At 40.6% G+C, this 18,161-nt stretch overlaps 1 protein-coding gene across 1 annotated transcript in view; it reads left to right on the top strand.

The window, feature by feature from the left end:
* The window catches only part of slc24a3 (solute carrier family 24 member 3), a 118,808-nt gene that overhangs the window by 93,806 nt on the left and 6,841 nt on the right, over positions 1-18,161 (top strand). The window contains exons 7-11 of the mRNA XM_034224157.1: positions 10,395-10,469; positions 10,954-10,979; positions 11,079-11,132; positions 11,742-11,869; positions 16,559-16,719. Coding sequence (XP_034080048.1) covers positions 10,395-10,469; positions 10,954-10,979; positions 11,079-11,132; positions 11,742-11,869; positions 16,559-16,719 — 444 coding nt within the window. The remainder of the gene's footprint in view (positions 1-10,394; positions 10,470-10,953; positions 10,980-11,078; positions 11,133-11,741; positions 11,870-16,558; positions 16,720-18,161) is intronic.

Below are 18,161 nucleotides of genomic sequence, written 5' to 3'. Positions count from 1 at the left end.
ATGGAAGTGAATCACAACGTGTCCTTTTGTGTGTGTGTGGGGGGTGGGGGTGTGATGGTTTGCAAAGTAACGTTACGATCACTTTGGTTAGATAAGTCAAGTAGACCATGCTACACTATACAAATACTCTTTTACAAAAGCCCTGCATTTAAACATGTTAATGTTACTTTAGTAAAAGTATGCCAGTATAATCAGGAAAGTGTTGTTAAAGTATTTAAAGTAGACACAAGTTATACTATTATATTATATCATTTGTTTTATTGTTATTACCGATGCAAGAATTGACTTAACTGTTGTAGTTGGAGCTCATTTTGAACAATGAGCTAACTAATTATTACTTTCATAATGGTTTAATGTGGTGACTATTTTCTACATTAATAGATGAAGATCTGGTTTGTTCAAACTCTCAAAATAGTAGGACACGTCATAATTACCCATAGTCCAAAGTGACACCTTTACAATGTTAAAGCTGTTAGATAAATGTAGTGATGTAAAAACGAAAATATTCAAGATAGTGTAGTTGAAAAGAGATAATGTTTTAAAAACATGTTACTAAAACAAAATCTCTTGTTTTGGACTGACAGTAATGATTCAAGAAATAGTAGATAAATAAATACACACATCAATCTGTGTGCATTTGTTGTGGATGGAACACAACAAATGGTGCTCTTACCTGTGATGCCTCCTCCAAACATTATAACCACTGTATCATTCAAACTATAAGTAACAGTTCTAGCTACTTGACTTTAGACAAACAATTCAAAAGACAAAATCAACACAATTTATTGAAAGACCAATCTTTATTTTACGGTGCCTCTCCTTTTGTTTGTATTATTAATCCCTGTCAATCTAAAAAAAACTGAGCAACTCAACAGTTAACTTTATATTTCTTATTGTCCAAAGCATCTATTACACTAGGTTTCCCCTCTCATATTCACAGGATGGATGATTAGAGACTTTGGGGGAAACCTCAGCTTTATGAACGTCCTATCTGTTGCTTTGGCCAGAGAGGGCTGAGGGTCTTTCCCTGCGAGGAGGACCAGGCCTGAGGGAGGAGGACCTGGGCTGGGCATAGCTGTTACCACCTGCACAGGCCTAGCCTGTCAATTAACAGATTAACATTTAGTGTAATTTATGTATATTATTTCGTTTTTATTTAAAAAATTGGTGATGGTTCATGCTTGATCACTTTTAGTTCACATTTCAATAAATTGTATTTGTACTCCTTTTGTCCGTTATTCTTACTGAAAATGTTAAATTACACATTCACATCTGACTGAAGATTGGCACCATTTATTTGTGACATTGCAAACTCTGCGGGACAAGGCACAAGTATTGTGAAGCTCATAAAGTGAGGCAAATGCATTTGATCAGCTGACTTTTTTTTTTTGCCAAACTTTATAGGCCTGACAATAATCACACTGTCTCTGAGGTGCAACGTAAAAAACAAAATAACACAAAAATTAAGTTGTTAAGGCCCTGACACACCAAGCAGTCACCAGAGAACTCGCCGACTGTTGCGTCGCCATGTTCTCCTGCGTCTTGGCCATGTGTCGCAATGAAACACACCGCAAAGACGAGCACGTACGAACTGCGCATGCGTGAGCAGCAATAACTCTCCTTACCAGCAGGCGGTGGTAGTGTGTATTCGTCATTCAAAAAACGCAACAACCGGAAGACAGAGAAGAAGAACAGACCGCGTGATATAAACAAACAACAAATAGCGTTTGCGTTCCATTTTTACTCTCGTCCATCGAAAACATGTTTTGTGCGGTACTGGAGCTATCAGCCATTGGAGTGTTGCTTGTGGAAGACATTCTCAAGCAACCGTTTCGCTTCTCATGCACTGATTCGCTAGCTGAACAGCCAATCAGAGTGATGCATGTGACGCATGGCCGATTCAACATGTTGAATCGGCCGTGCATCGGCCATGAAAGGCCAAATAAGGCGTGTCACGTCCGACGGTGCGGGACACACCAAATTGAGTTTGGGCGACAGGGCACGCATCGTCGTCCGACTAACGAAAACGGCCGATTTCGGCCTGGTGTGTCAGGGCCTTTAGACTACAAAACTAGTCAGTGTGCAGGTCTTTGTATTACAATATAAGTGTCTCTTAGTGAATGTCATGTACTGCTCTTAAATCTCATAACATCAGCTTTTCCTTTCCCTCTTGGATGTTCTTCTGGACCCTCAGAGAAAGAGAACATGGTGAAGCAGTCCTGTCTCTCAGGCATGTCCTTTCCTAACAGAAATATCAAAAAACATATTATTACAGAGCAAGTGTGTTATTTAAGATAGAGGTGTGTTTGTTTGTTCAGGGGCTATAAATATAATGATTTTTTTTATTTGAATGTGTTTTTTAAATCCAAAAGTGTACTACAAAGATAATCAGATTATGAATAAACCGTTCTAAATTCATCAACATTGAAATAAATGTATTATTAAAATAATATTTGACTGTTATCAATACTTAGTGCAACTGTAGAAGCTTGCTCTGTTCGGTTGTCTCACTGAAATAATCACTTTTAACATGTGTTTTTACAGTCAATATGCAGAGACAAAGGGTCGTAGTTCTCACTATGTTCAATAATATTTGCCTTAAATATATTGAAATGTGAAAGTTGAACAAAAAAGTGATGTTGCTTGGTCAAATGTAAATGTAACCTTTTGCTAAGAAAGTACACTCAACATCACTGATGTGTAGGTGATCTAGTATATTTAGTCATGTTTAATGGCATGTATATCGGTGTATTAGAGTCATTACTTTATTTTTTAAAACCAATAACTTTATGCATTCTTTGTAAATTATGAAAAAGGTGTACCTCGGAATCCGTGCTGAAGTTCTCTGCTGTTAGGAGTCCAGATCTGTCTCTCCTCCAGCCTGTGTGGATCAGCTTAAGGAGACTTTGAACAAACAGATGTAAAGTTGCATGTGTGGGTTACAGACTTCTTTACATGCAAACAACTTTTGATCTTCTTTTAAAAACAGGTCATAATCTTATTGTTATACTTAAGAAATTGCTGGATATCACAGTCCTTATACTGTATCAGTTTGATTGAGTATTATTGTGTGGACGGGCCGTTACTTTGGATGAGTTTTTCATGAGTCAGTCAAATTAATTTGTTTTCATATGCCATATTCATATGTATCACTATATGTATCTATTGCGTTGTCTGTCGGCCTGTTTGTTGATAAAAAAAAAAAAATAAATAAAAATGCAATGTGTAAGGGAAACTTCTGCAGCAATGGAGAGTCAGGACTCAGAGAGACACGAGGAGAGTTGGAGCTTTGATATCAAACACTGATGTTTATTACAAGTATCGGCCGGAGAAATTCACATCACAAGTCACAGAGATTCTGACTGCACTGGTGGGTTGCCATGTCAAATCTGACCAGCCTCTCTCTCGATAGACATTTTAACTAGTTTACAGAGAGTTAATCCACATATTGGGGGATGTTGCGTAAACACCTGGAGACACTGAATCACTTATCTGGCTCTTAGGCTCTGTGACCGAGAGTTGACCGGTCAAAAAACACCATATGACTGCATTAGCACATTCCTTACAGGAGATAACAGACTCACAGTGATAAACGTCAACAGGCAGAAAGGTTAAATATTTTAGGAGTAAAGACAGAATTATTCCCTCACACAATGGATAAGCTTAATTTTCACTGAAATCACAGATAACGTCATATCTAATATTTAAACAAATCATTTCCTTGTCACTAAAGCATTGACTACGCTATTCATCGTCCTTAAATGCAGTCATTAAGTTACATGTTCCGTTCTACAGCCACGATGAGGCTGTTTCTCAAGTGTGATGATAATTAAATTAAGAGGCATTGGTAATAATATTAAAAACAACAATGTGTGGGTCATTCGTCGGATAGGCGGTTAGCTGCAATAAATAACTCCAGTTCAACAAACCATATTATAATATCTAAGGGAGCGTTATTTCTGGACCATCTTGAAATGTGACGTTCATATTTTAAAGATACACACATTTTATTGTGAGGTTGATTTAATATACACTAAGCCTCTCTTCAGCAATATGTTGACGTTAGTCTATATTATGCTATAGTAGAGCCAGTGCTTGAATTGGAATGAAAAAGGTGCCAGTACTCTAAAATCAGCAACTTTTTCAAGTCAATTTTATATATACAGCCCACAAACAAGAATTTGGCTACTATAATGCTGGTGGGTTTGTCTCTTTACTACTGTATATTTTAGAAAGGTTCACTGTACTTAACATTTTTTATGATAGGCAGCGGATATGGCTAAAGTACAGTAAGGTCAATATTAACTGAAAATATAGCAATCAAAGTCTAGATCTTCTGCTGAAGACACATGAAGCAGAGACCTTTCAGGTGAGAGCCCCTCTGGTGGTGTTCAACATTAATGACAAGGAAACAAAGCTCTGGTCAGAAGCATTTTTTATAAAAAGCTTTAACAAAATTAAGTATTTCTGTACATTTTGAATGCAATCTAACTTTCCAACTCAGAAAACGAAAAACGAAAAAGTGCCAATAGTCTTCTCACATGGCTGCTTTGCAATATACTTCACCACTGAAGAATACAAATATGTATAAAGTAAACTATGATGCAATCTAACTTTCCAACTCAGAAAAATGATAAAGAGCATGAACAAAGAACATGTAAAAACAAATGCAAAATTTGCACAATCTAAAATGAGAAACTGTAACTGCAAGTAACAAAGTCTGAGCCATGGTAAAGAGTTACATTGAACACCAAGCTGATCAGATAACTCCCTGGTTGGTCTGAAGTCCTTCTATCTCCAGGATCTGTACAAATCGGCACATTATGCCAAAAGTCTTCTCACTGGGTGAGCTGCTTTGCAATATACTTCACATTGTTAGAAAAGGCTCCAGAAGGCCTTGGGGACATCAGTATCAGGGGCTGGAGCTGGACAGGCTCTTTCATCAGCACTTCTCCTTCCCTTTGCCAGCCAGGACCTCACATACTGTTCCGGATTGAACTGTCCTAGTGATGGTCCATTACATTTAATGAAAACCAGGCTGGACAGTCGGCTGACAGAGAGAGCATTCCTTTTTGCTGTAAGGATATCGTTCATGCAGCTGAATGCCCGCTCACACTCACTAGTGGAGACAGCGATGGTTCGGACTGCTTTCAGTAGAGGCTCCATGGCAGCAGGTGTACGGGATGCCCTGGTTTCCTTGTATTCGCGAAAGCCCTGAACAGTCTCTCTTCTGTCCACTTTCAGCACTTCGCACAAACGTAGCACCTCTACGTCCCCATACTGTACGTCTAACTCCTCTTCAGGCCAACTTCCAGGATGGATAACTTTCATGTCCTGGATTAGCTGATTGTCCCGGGCCTCCCGGCCATGTAATAGGATTTCTCTTGTGCTGACATGAGAGGAGGTTGTGGAAGTCATTCTGTGTCTCCGATTCTCTACCATACTGCGGAAAAACTGACCTGCATGAATCTGTACAAGCCTGCCATTCTCACGCAGGGCAACACCCTTGAAGGACTTCTCAGCTAGAGCTGTATGAACTGTAGTCATGTGTGGGCCAGGCATGGTGACCATGGATTCAAAAACTCGTATTTATCGAGTTAAGAGCCTATCTGCTGTAGGCAGTGTCATCTCTCTTTTTTGGAGTTGCCGAGAGAGGTCGCTGAGCTCTGTGAGCGCATCGTACATCAGTCCCAGATTGCTGACAAACGTTGCAGATGTGAGCACATCATCCAGGCCCTTGTACTTTGCTCTGTCTCTGGAATCCCTGCTCGTGTCGTTTGCAGCATTTGTGAAGTAATCATGAAGCACTCGGTAGTTTTCCCAGACTGCTCTGACGCTCCTTTCACTTGAAGCCACCCAGCGGATGGACAAAACACGCCCTATCACCAGGAGACGCTGTCCGACTGCTTGCGCACACTGCGCTAACTGCCTCTGATTTTTGGGGGAGGCATGGAACAAGGAATAGAGTTTGTCAAAAAAGATCTGGAAATGATTGAGCCCTGAGACCTCCTTGACCACATCCCCAACTGCCAGCTCTAGACGATGATTGGAGCGGTGCCACACAAACAGGCTTGGGAATTTACTACACAACTGGGTAGCAACGCCTGTTCTCTTCCCTAGCATGACTGAAGCCCCATCACATGCAAAAGAAACGAAACACTGACCTAAAAAGTCCTCGTTAAAATCTCTTCCAAGACACTCCATTAACGCCTTTGTGATGTCATCAGCCGTTGTTCCATCCAACTCGATCAGCTCCCAAAAAAACGTTTCGGGCTCAGCATCAGCTAATGCTGAGCGTAGACACACAACAAGCACCGTTTTACCACTAATAGTGGTAGATTCATCGACCAAAACACAGAGTTTTCTTTGGTTTTCTGTAATGTCTTTTGCCATTTTTTTCTTCAGCTCATGAGCTATGTGGTCGATGATTTCGCCACAGGTTTTATTGGAGTGCAAAACCCTGCCCACGTTCAGCCCATTCAGTTTCTGTACATTCAAATCAATTGGCATGTCTGTGAATGGCCGGCTATGTTTGCCAATTTTATATGCCGTTCGAAAAACTCTGATAGTGGTGTCTAATTCAGATTTATGCATAGACTGCACTTGATGTTGAATAGTTTCACGTGAAGCAGATGTAAGGATGTCAGCAGCTTTTACATGGGCTTGTGATTCTTTATGTTCTTTGATTTTTTTTCTCAGGCTAGCTTGTTGTTTGCCCTTGTCAACACCGAAATGAGACACTGCACACTCACCCCATTCAGTTGACAGTTTCAGTCCTTGTCCAGTGTGTATTCCCAAAGATTTGACATCTCTGCATATTCGACATCCTAGCTTCTTATCTTTAAGAAGGAGCCATGCATTGGTCTTGCAAAAATATTGCACCTTGTCCGTTGTCCAGCAGTCAGGTGCATCGCTTTGCCCGGTGTTGGTGGTGGCAGTTGAGCCAGCAGCAGCTAACCTTAGAGGCTCTGGAGGAGGCGGCGGAGCTAATGCTAATGCACTAGAACTTGGAGCAGGAGGATCAACCAAAGAAAGCTCCCCATCAGACACAATTTCCAACACAGGCACAGCATTCTCTGTATTTGAAGTTTCTTCCGGCGACAACCGCTGTCTTTTTGCACTTTTATTAATCCACCCTAACATTTTAGAAATGCTAATTTGTGACGTGCCTTACTTTCCTTCTCTCGGGGGCGTGCCTGCTCTGTTCTATCACTCTACATAGCCACCCACTGGGTGGGAGTTGCACTGCATAAACACAACACACGTGCATCTAGGTATGTAAATTGTAAAGCATTAAAACATGGTTTTACTAACAGTTTTCAGTATGTTGTTACTTCGGCATTATTATTATTATTATTTTGAAACGTGTATTACTATTAAATCACGGTCAAATAGGTTAATTTTGACATAGTCGTTTCCACCACAGTATTTACATGGAGAAGATAAGCCCCGCCCCCTCTCCAGCACGTTCTGTTTGAATGACAGGAGTAAACAGCTGACAGCCGCTGTGAAACTCCAGCGGTTAGAGCGATGAGAATGTCCGTTCGGCACCTCATGACGCATCTACTGAGTACCGGGCGGCTGTATATATATATATGGATGTATAATAAGAACGGCGGGAGAGTGTTGAGTACTGGCACGGTGCATGAGTACCGGAGTACCGCCAGCATGCCGGTACTGAGCAAGAAGTGCCGGTACTCCATGGGTCAGAACCAGAAGTGCCGGTACTGCGTACCGGTGAGTACCGGCCCAATTCCAGCACTGAGTAGAGCATAGCGAATTTAAATGAACCTTAACAATGCATACAGTAACCTAACTAGCAAATTAACTATCTAACGTACAAGGATGACCTTATTTTACCAACCTCGCACAGAAGCCTTTTGGTATACAGTAGCATCCCACTTAATGTTTTACACTCTTGGATGCTACGCATAGCATCGTTAGCACAGATGGAGCTACCGATTGCTCAAATGCTAACCCAACTCTAAACATTCATTAACGTTAGCTTAATAAAAACACCAGTAACTTAACATAAAGTACGCAGGGTTGACTTACCGAAGAAACTGCATTCATGGACGGTCTGTTTTAACCGCAGATAAATCCTATATTTGCATGACGAATAGTCCACCAGGAACCAACACAACAAACACGGCCGAGTTCAAGTAGTGTTCTCCTCATGAGCTGAGCCCCTGTCGCATCACGGAGCCAATGGAGCTAACGGAGCTAGCAGTGAGACAGAGGAGCTAGGAGCAGCAGTCCCGTTATCATGAAGGGGGAATCTAACTATATACAGAATATGTTTTTGTGGATCCAGGCTAGAAACATGTTCAATTTCTGATGTTAAGTTGGACATTTTAACATAGGGTCTACGGGAATTGCTCCCATCTGCATCCATCGCCTACAGTTTGCAGCATTGGGCTTCACCGCGCTGTCCAGGAGTTCGCCGCTTGGCTCTGATAGGCCAGAAGTTGGTTTGATTGCATTCGGGCTCGATTGCTTATCCTGTCTGAGTAGCCCAGATGATGCTGCATCGCAATTTTTGACGTCGAATTTTATACACCGACATTTTTTACGTCGAATTGTATACACCGAAATTGTGCATTCGAATTTTTTTAACTTGAATTGTTACATTTTTATTTCACATAGGTAAATTTGGAGCAAACAAATTCAGATACATACAGATACATCATTCTGCATGTTAAGTAGCCATGTGCTTTCGTGTTATTGGCTGCATTTTTATTTATTTATTAGATCATGGTATTCTGATGAGTGTTCAAGACAGCCTATATGTCTGAACTCGATCCTTAGAGTAATGTTTTACGGAACCTTCTCTTCAATATTGTTTCCACATAACGAGCATTTTGCACTGCTCTTTTCCAATGTGGAAGCAGAATGTGTGAAAGCATACAGCACGATGCGGGGTGTGTCTCTAGACATGTTTAGACTGGAATAGCGGGCCCAGTACGTGAACTCGCCTCACAGGTCCCTCGCATGCCAGGATAGAGGAAAATAGGCTCTGTGGCAAACACACGTTTATGATACTTAGATGTTTTGTTTTGCTGTATAATCGCCACACATTAACACCGCTTTTTTGGTTTTGAAGCGTAAATTCAATTGCTAGAAGTAGAAAATTAAGACCACAGGCATAACCACTGCTAAGCTAGAGAAGGCTAATGTTTAGCATGAGGACGTTAAGTATACTCATTTAGTCACCTAACCACATATCTTAATTCAGGCACTGCTAAGCTAAAGGCGGCTATTGTATGACATAACAACATTTTTCAGTCTCATTTAGCCACTTATTAGCTACCCCCTTTTTTAAGGCACATAGAAGCTTTGCACATTAACAATTGGGGTATTTTCTGACGTATTTTATGTCGTAGAACAAAATGTGAAAATCTTGCATGGGTTAACCACAGTTCTAATCTAATCATTGATTTAGAGATGAGGTGTGAGAATTTGTATTATGCTAACTAATGTCCAGTACTAAGTCATTTCTATACTACTACTAGTAATTTCAATACTCATTCCTGCATCCATCCATCCATGAGCTGACAATGTGCTGATATGATGTTCTCATAGAATAACATTTCTATTTCCTGCATTACCCCTAAGTTGATACAAAAACTTAAAATAAAACCTCAAATGAATAATACAATCTCTCTCTCGTCTGAATCAACTGTTATGTGTCTCGTTCCCTGCTGTAATCCTGGGAGAAAGGCAGACTTGAAATTCTTATTTAGATTGCATGTTATGCAAGCCCAAAAGAGACATGCACAAACACAAACAAGCACACACAGGGCCTGCTTTATCCTGTTAGAAGTGCACAGCAGTGAGTGCATTGTGGGATGTGCGACTGGGCTGCATGGTTTGGACAAATTGAGATTTTTCTTTATTTTTGACTGATTTCGCAATTTGCAATGATTCACGATATTGGAGAGATTAATTGTTTTTGATTAGAATTCTTATTATGATGATGAAATGTATTAACTGATAATGGTGGGAGTATTTTTCAAAGATGATCTGTTCCAACAAATTGTGTTTTGATAAGTCTGTAAAATATAATTTGTAGGTTGGGATAGTCCTGCAGCTCGATAATTCTTCCTTCAAAATGTATATATACAGTACATATTAAGCCTTTAACAAATAGTGTTCTTCCTGCAATTTGAATATTGCACCCACACACGAGGATGAGAGCCATGTGAATTTGTTTCGAGATCGGACCAAAAGTGAATTATTTTATTAAAAATAAAGTCAGAATTCTGAGAAAGAAAATCACTTTTGGTTACACCTAAAAAATACATTAATGCAATAGTCCATATTTCCATTTCAATAAAATGTTGACTCATTGTGCAGCCTGTCTGTAAGTGTTGGCCTCTCTCTCTCTTTCTCAGGCGATCCATCTCACCCGCTGGCCTCTGATCAGAGACTCTACATACTACACCCTGTCGATCACTGCTCTCATAGTGGTAAGGAACAGCTTGATACGACCCAGAGTCACAAACTTTGCAAATACAAAGATTCATCCTGCATTCTCTGGAAATATTAATAGATTTTATCACCAAACTTAAGTGGTCCTGATGTGTCCACATGTAATTATGCTCTTTGTAACCAACTCTATGAACATAATTCACAATGTTTTCGTTTTAAACACAAGCCTTAATCTACATTTTCTGTGTTGTTTTACAATAACACAGTAACATTTGTTGGTGTTAGTGTATCACTACGGTAACGTACAGTGTTGAGACTATCGTTTTCCAACAGTTGTCTCCTAAATTGTTAGCTGTGTCAAGAAACGACACACAGGTGTATTCAAAGACAGAAGATGTTTGTCTTAATTTTCCTCTTCACCTTTATGAATTTACAATAATCATGCTTTTAAAAGCTGTTTTAATTGCATATTTAAATATCTGATTTTCACTTCTCAGTCATTTTTCCTCTTTCATATTACAGTTCATATATGACGAAAAAATTGTTTGGTAAGTCTAATCTTTACAAGTGTTGAATGTTTACAATTAATCAATCAAAAATAAGAACAAATGATTCACATGGTAGTTTATCCAAATTGTGTTTTCCAGGTGGGAAGCTCTGACGTTGGTTTTGATGTATTTCGTCTACATTTTGATAATGAAGTAAGTTTTTTTTAAAGAACACAAACAGGACAAAACAGGAGTCCCCTACCGGTTGATCACAGCTAACCCGTTTAATCATATCAGTAAGATTTTGATCATTACAACTAGTCAGAATGCTTTTCATATTGATATTCAGTATGCTATGTTTTAAGTCGGTGATTATCAGTTGGCGTCAGAATAATCACTTCCTGTTGCTCTTTTTTCACATCAAAAGTTCTGCATTGACAAAACTTATTTAGGTCATTCTAGTAAGTCAACTGCAGGGTCGGGTTCTGCAATGTTTTTTGCTCCATGTGTTATTTTTCACAACCTCATTGGTGAGATTGAATTATCCTCCATGGCCACAATTTTACTTTATTAAACTTACATTGTTGTGAAAAAAGGTTCTGGCACTTTCTGAGTCTGGAATAAATTCACTTTCTTTCGCTATTGTCTGGGGCCTTGGTATAAAGTTTGTTATTAATATTGATGGAAATAAAAAAAACAGAAAACTCTCGTGGATCTCCCCCAATAAAACAAAACTGATGAGCATTTTTGTTATCAAAGTTGTTTTAAATCACCTATTGTACATAAATGTTCCATGTGAATTAGTCTTGACCTTTGTTTCAGGATGAACTCCTACGTTGTTCGTTTTCTGGAGAGGCGGACGAAGAATTCGTCCAGTCTGAGGAACGGAGTGGCCTCTAACGGCGAGCTTGAAGATGGCTGTGACGCTACATCTGTTCTACTGAAGAAAGGTTATTTTTTATGTTTATGATACTTACACTTTTTGTTAAGTAGGATCATCTCCACATATTAACACCACTTTTATGATTGTTGAGTGTAAATGCGATCTGTAGAAGTTAAAATGTAAAAACGACTATGAAAAAACTTCATGACGGTGGCATGACATAACGTCACCACCGCTAAGCTAAAGGCGGCTAATGTTCAGCATTATGCATTTTTACTAGGGCTGTCAAGTTAACGCGTTAATAACGCGTGAATAACGCGTTAACGCCAAAAAAAATGAACGCCCCTAATTATTTTAATGCGATTAACGCATGTGCATTTTTACTAGGGCTGTCAAGTTAACGCATTAATAACGCGTTAACGCCAAAAAAAATGAACGCCACTAATTATTTTAACGCGATTAACGCATGTGCATTTTTTGTCCTCGGCCACCCCGTAGTTTCAGAGCGCAACGAGTTTAAAATACCATCTACAAGCTGATGCTGACAGCCCCGCTCCTGCCGCCCGCTTGTGGCAGACCACACTTCCACGCTCACCGGCAGGCACCGACTGGCTGTTGGGAGGACCGGGAGGGTGTGTGTATGTGTGGCCCGAGCGAGAGAGAGACCTTACGTGCATTGTTGTTGTTAGCATCTGGTGCTAGTTAGCTGCGCTAACGGATATAAGGAGCTGTTTAAATGAAAACACAGGAGCGACATTTCGCCGACAACTGCGCCGAGCACTTGACTTTATGCAGGAAGCCAGACAGTGGGACATTGTACGAAAAGTCAGCACACTCAGCTCGGATAGTGCGCGCAACATGATCGCAGCGTCCAGGCAGCTCCCGTTCGAGCATATGCCTTGAGTTGCACATAGCTCTAACGATCCATCACACAAACACACACACACACACACACACACACACACACACACACACACACACACACACTTTGTATTGTATTATTGAATGAGAGAGGTTCCAGGTTGAATTGAGGCGAATATTTGTAATGTTCAGAGGTTGTTGTGTTTAATATTCATGAGAATATTTGTCATTGTTCAAATGATAATAAACATTTGCATAAAGCATATTTGTCCACTCATATGTTGATAAGAGTATTAAAAACTTGAAAAATATTCCTCTAAGGTACATTTAGAACAGATAAAAAATGTGCGATTAATTTGCGATTAATCGCGATTAACTATGGACAATCATGCGATTAATCGCGATTAAATATTTTAATCGACTGACAGCCCTAATTTTTACCTATTAGCAAGCCCGCCTTAACCTGCCATCAGGCCCTGGGGCTGATAGGTTTTGTAGGCCCCCTATTTAAACAACAAATCAAAGTCATTTATAGCCTCGGCAGGCTCTGTGATCGCACTTCTCCACTCTGCTCTACGCGCGCCTGGTCCTTTCCTCCAGATGAGTGACGTATCGGGCCTCCCTCATGTATTTGTCCGGTTGCCGTTGGCTCCCCTCCATGTAGCAAGTCCTCGTCGTCCTCTCCATCTCCTCCAACAGATAATGTCCCTCCTGTCTGTTCTTCCTCTCCCGCTACTCCATCGCTATCAGAACCAGACGGCCTACTTGCCTCCGAGGCCCTGCGGCCGGCACCGCTGCCGCTCGGTACAGAACTCATCTGTCCTTCCTCCTCATCCTGGCCTACAGGTTTAAAATAACCTGTAAGCTTCGACATGTTTTGTAATAGCTGCTTGTCTCGAAACTACTTTTCCCTCAACAATTTCCTTTTCCGAGCGCCACTCTCAAACTTTTTCTTCTCAAACTTTTTCTCTTAAACAACCTTCATCTGTCACTCAATCACTCGCAATTTGAATAAGTCACATGTGAAACATATTCTCATTCTGATTGGCTGTTAAGTGGTGCCCATCATTGTTGAGAAAAATCTCTGGAATCCATCGATCTGATTGATTAGCGGAGCAAATGATCAAAATACTACGGAGGGAAGATATTTTCGTTTGAATTACTGGTCTGGGGGAAGCTCACGAGTGTGTGTGTGTTTGTGTATTTTTGCGTTTGTGTGTATTGTGTTTGTTTCCCGGGGAAAACACTCCGGCATCGGCTGTTGTTATGCCTGCTGTGACGTCAAGTTACTCCGTTCTCCGCTTGTAATTATGCCGTTACAAGCTTCGAAGTTGTATTTATCATCTGAATTTGCCGAAACAAGTTTAATATTCTGAAAGGCAAGACTTTGTTTATTTGAAATCAGATTAAAACAAACTGTAACGGACCCTGCCGTGTTATCTATGATTACTATACGCCTTACATTTATAATGTCAGCAGAGGGAGGGGAACAGCAGAGTGTCGAGGGAGAGCTGTCTTCTTCCCTTTACAAGCTTCAAAAATGTATTTATCGTCTGATTTTGGAAATAAAAGTTTCATATTCTGAAAGCCAAGACTTTGTTTATTTAAACATTTTTAAAAACATCCGAAATAAAAAACTTTTTTTTTTTTTTTAATTCGCTCATGATAGGCCCCCGATCTCCGTAGGCCCCAGGGCTTCAGCCCAGGTCAGCCCGTGCATTAAGGCGGCCCTGCCTATCAGTAATGTTTTTTCTGTCTCTTCTCCCTTCACACAGTATTTTTCCTACCAACATTCACACAACATATTTAATCAAGCAATGTAGACACTATATTTTTGAAAATGAGATCCTTGGCAAACAAATGTATGTGATACTTAAACGTTTTATTCATTAGGATAATCTCCACATATTAACAACACTTTCACAATAGTTTGAACGTTAATGCAATTGCCAGAAGTAAAAAGCTAAAACCACAGGCATAACCACCGCTAAGCTAAAAGTGGAAAATGTTCCGTGTGACAACATTTCGTCTCATTTATCAACCTGTTAGCAACAGTCGTTTCTAACATACATAAAAACTCCACACATTAACCAGTCGGGTAGTAACTGACATATTTTATGTCATAAAATAAAAAATGAGATCTCTTTAGCTTTGTTTTTAACTACAGATCTTATACAAACGTTGATTACGAGACGAGGACACCGGCAGTGGTAAAATGCTCATTTCCTGGTTTTATGACTCCTGAATTCCTACACCACTCCATTGCGCATGTGCATTATCTAACACAGGACAGAGCCATGCTAACTTTTTCCCTCTTGCTAACTTTTTAAGCTTAGTTAAATAAAAAATCATGTAAGAATACATTATCTAGGATTTGATTTGTGTGTTAAAGAACTGTATGTTCTAGCACAGGGGTGCCCAACCAGTCGATCGCGATCGACCGGTCGATCGCGGGGAGATTCCCAGTCGATCGCGAGATGTGTCTAAAAATAGAACAACAATATTCTGTTTTATCGTTAATGTCCTGTAACATAATCTTCCTGTGCCAGAATAATGCACTTGAACCCATCAAAGCTTTGTGATTGGCCGGCGTGACCCCATGTGTCGGGGCGTGGCTGGTGAGCAGTGGGCAGTGCACTAGTTCGCTAACACTGTCCGTGTCAACAGGAGTGACAGTCCGCACACAGTCACACACAAGACCGCAATTATGGCAGAAGCAAAACATATATAATTGTCACTCCGAGTGGGAGGATGATTATTTTTGTATCTATTCCAATTCAAAGTCCATCTGTCTCATCTGCAATGCGAGCGTGGCTTTATCGAAGAAGGGTAATTTAGGAGCGGCATTTCAAAACAGTGCACAAACGCTACGAGACGGAATTCCCTCCTAATTCTGCCCTACGCTCCAAAAGGGGAGGGGCCTGAAAGGACAGCTAAATGCACAGCAGTCCCTTTTCACCAGGCCCAACAACAAGAGCAAGGCTGCTACCAGAGCATCTTATCGTGTCAGTCACGTTCTTGAGAAACACATGAAGTCTTTCAAAGATGGCGAAGTTGTGAAAGAAGTATTCCTGGAGGCTGCCGATGCGTAATAAAAATAACAGTAGCATTTCAACAGGTTTTTGATATGATAAAAACTCAAGTTAGATACCGTTATTAATCAGCTTTGAGTTTGTTTGAACTTATTCATTATAATTATTGTACAAAATGGTATAAGAATGCAAACTTAAATTGATTATAGTCTATTATCAATTCAGGTTATGAAACTAGTGTTGCTTGCATCCTATTTTAAAGGCATTTATTTTTATACTCTACTAAAATGCACCAAAAAAAGGGTTTGATTCTATTAATTTTGTCTTTTTTATTGCACTTTGGCAGCAGATTCCTGTGTAGCTTCAGATCTGAGTTGTCTTATTAGTAAGCCTAATTTATACTTTTGTAGCAACACTATTTTTATATAATGGCAAAGAAAGGGTTCAGAGTCTTTCCTTTTTTTCCTGTGTCATATGTGGCAGCACTGTTCAATGTTTCTTGAAAACATTACCCACTGTAGTATGTGACGTGTGAATAAACTCCAACTCTGTATCAACAACACTGTTGTGTAACTTCAGTTAAATACTTGTATGTGTGTAGATTAGAAAGAGGTAAAATAAAGGATCTGCAGTATTTTATGAAGTATTAATCGTACAAAGGTCAGTTTTATACAAGTAGAAGTGTGTATTGACCTGGTAGTAGGCTGTCAGTAATGGCTACGCCTCTCTATTTGGACTGGTAGATCTCGGCAGACTGGCAACTTTAAAAGTAGCTCTCGGTTCAAAAAAGGTTGGGCACCCCTGTTCTAGCACGATGTCACGAGGTATGGAATATAGAAGATGCATGTGTGTGTTTCCCACAGCGAACCACCACAGGAAGCCGTCTGTGCTGATGGTGGACGAGCTGCTGTCAGCCTACCCCCACCAGCTGTCCTTCTCTGAGGCGGGCATGAGAATCATGATCACCGACCACTTCTCTCCGAGGACCAGGCTCACCATGGCTTCACGGATGCTCATCACAGAGGTACACACAGGCGCACTACAACACTTTTCATTGAAACATGAACAAAATAAAGGGATGGCTACCATTTCCAATTGGAAGCAGGCTGCAGTGGGTTTTCCTCAGAAGAGTGTGTGCGTTAGCCTAAACCCTAACCCTTACGTCTCAATTTCTGCTACTACAGCACACAAACCATATATACGCTCCTCTCATTACAGGCCATTACAGGCCACTAGCAATCAAATAATGACAGACTGCCTATGCTTTGGGGCGGCTGTAGTCCCTCAATCTGTAGGGACTTAGCATGGGAAGCAAAGGGCCGCCAGTTCGAGTCAACTGGGGGAAGGACTTCAACCCTTCTACCATATATTTTTTTGATTCCTGTAGAGTGTGCTTCTTTAAGGGGCCCTTCACCTAACACTCTTATCTCTGCAATTTGACAGCTCTGCTGTGCAGCTACTAAAGCGAACATCAGTGCTAGCTTCACAGACAGGATGAGGCGCTTTATAGCACTTTAAACCATAATATGATGTTAATAAAAGCTTAAAGGGAGATGCTAATGACTTTATTCACCAGCTGTCATTTAGACTGAGCACTACCTGTCTGAAATGAACATGATCACCTTGACTGTAGGGGTGTTGAAATTAATCGTTTCTACGGTGCATCGCGATGCGGATGTGGACGATTCTGCATCGATGCAGTGACAGAACATAATCGATTATAGCGTAGTAACGTTGCTTACTGATTTTCTGGCCGCGGCTTTACAATAACGTTTTTTTTTCTGTCACTTGAATATCAAATCGGTCGGTGACGCAGAGATCAGGGAACAGCGGCACAGCGACACCAAACACGGAGCAGTCTGCTTTATCCACCAACACAAGAACACCAGTCCAGAACCAACAGCAGAAGGACCCGCTCTGAATCACTCCGTGTCGCTGCGGCTCAGAGACACAGGGATTTATGTTTTTAAAAAATACTCGCGTTACAATCATGTCAGGTTTTTGGTGGATTTAATCAAGTCTTGGATCGCAGAGTATGAATGTCCTCTTGCTATTTTCAGACGATATATACGTGTGTAAAGTTTGTTAAGGCAGGAGGAAAAAGCTTCCGCGATCACAGTCTCCTCCGTTCCTCCAAACCCCCCCCCCCTCCCTGAAAATAATGAGTGACAGGCTGATAGTGACCCGATAGAAACTTTATTATTCACTTAATCACTGATTGAGATATGATGAAGCTAATTTAATCTCATACAATCATGGGATTCATGTAACAGTAAGACAGAGAATGTAAGTGTGCACCCACATGCAGTGTTTTTGTTTTTATATGCTGTTGTAAATACTCCTGTTGTCTGCTGTGTTCAGACTCAAGTCATGTGTGTGATGTTCACATTCAGGACCTTCATTGTCCTTTCTTTAAAGCCCCTGTCACACTGTCCCGAAATTGACACCCGATGGACACACGATAAA

This window comes from Gymnodraco acuticeps, unplaced genomic scaffold, assembly GCF_902827175.1.
Source record: "Gymnodraco acuticeps unplaced genomic scaffold, fGymAcu1.1, whole genome shotgun sequence".
NCBI classification, from domain to species: domain Eukaryota; kingdom Metazoa; phylum Chordata; class Actinopteri; order Perciformes; family Bathydraconidae; genus Gymnodraco; species Gymnodraco acuticeps.
Note: the sequence above shows the minus strand (reverse complement) of the source record. Positions and strands in the feature narration are given on the sequence as shown.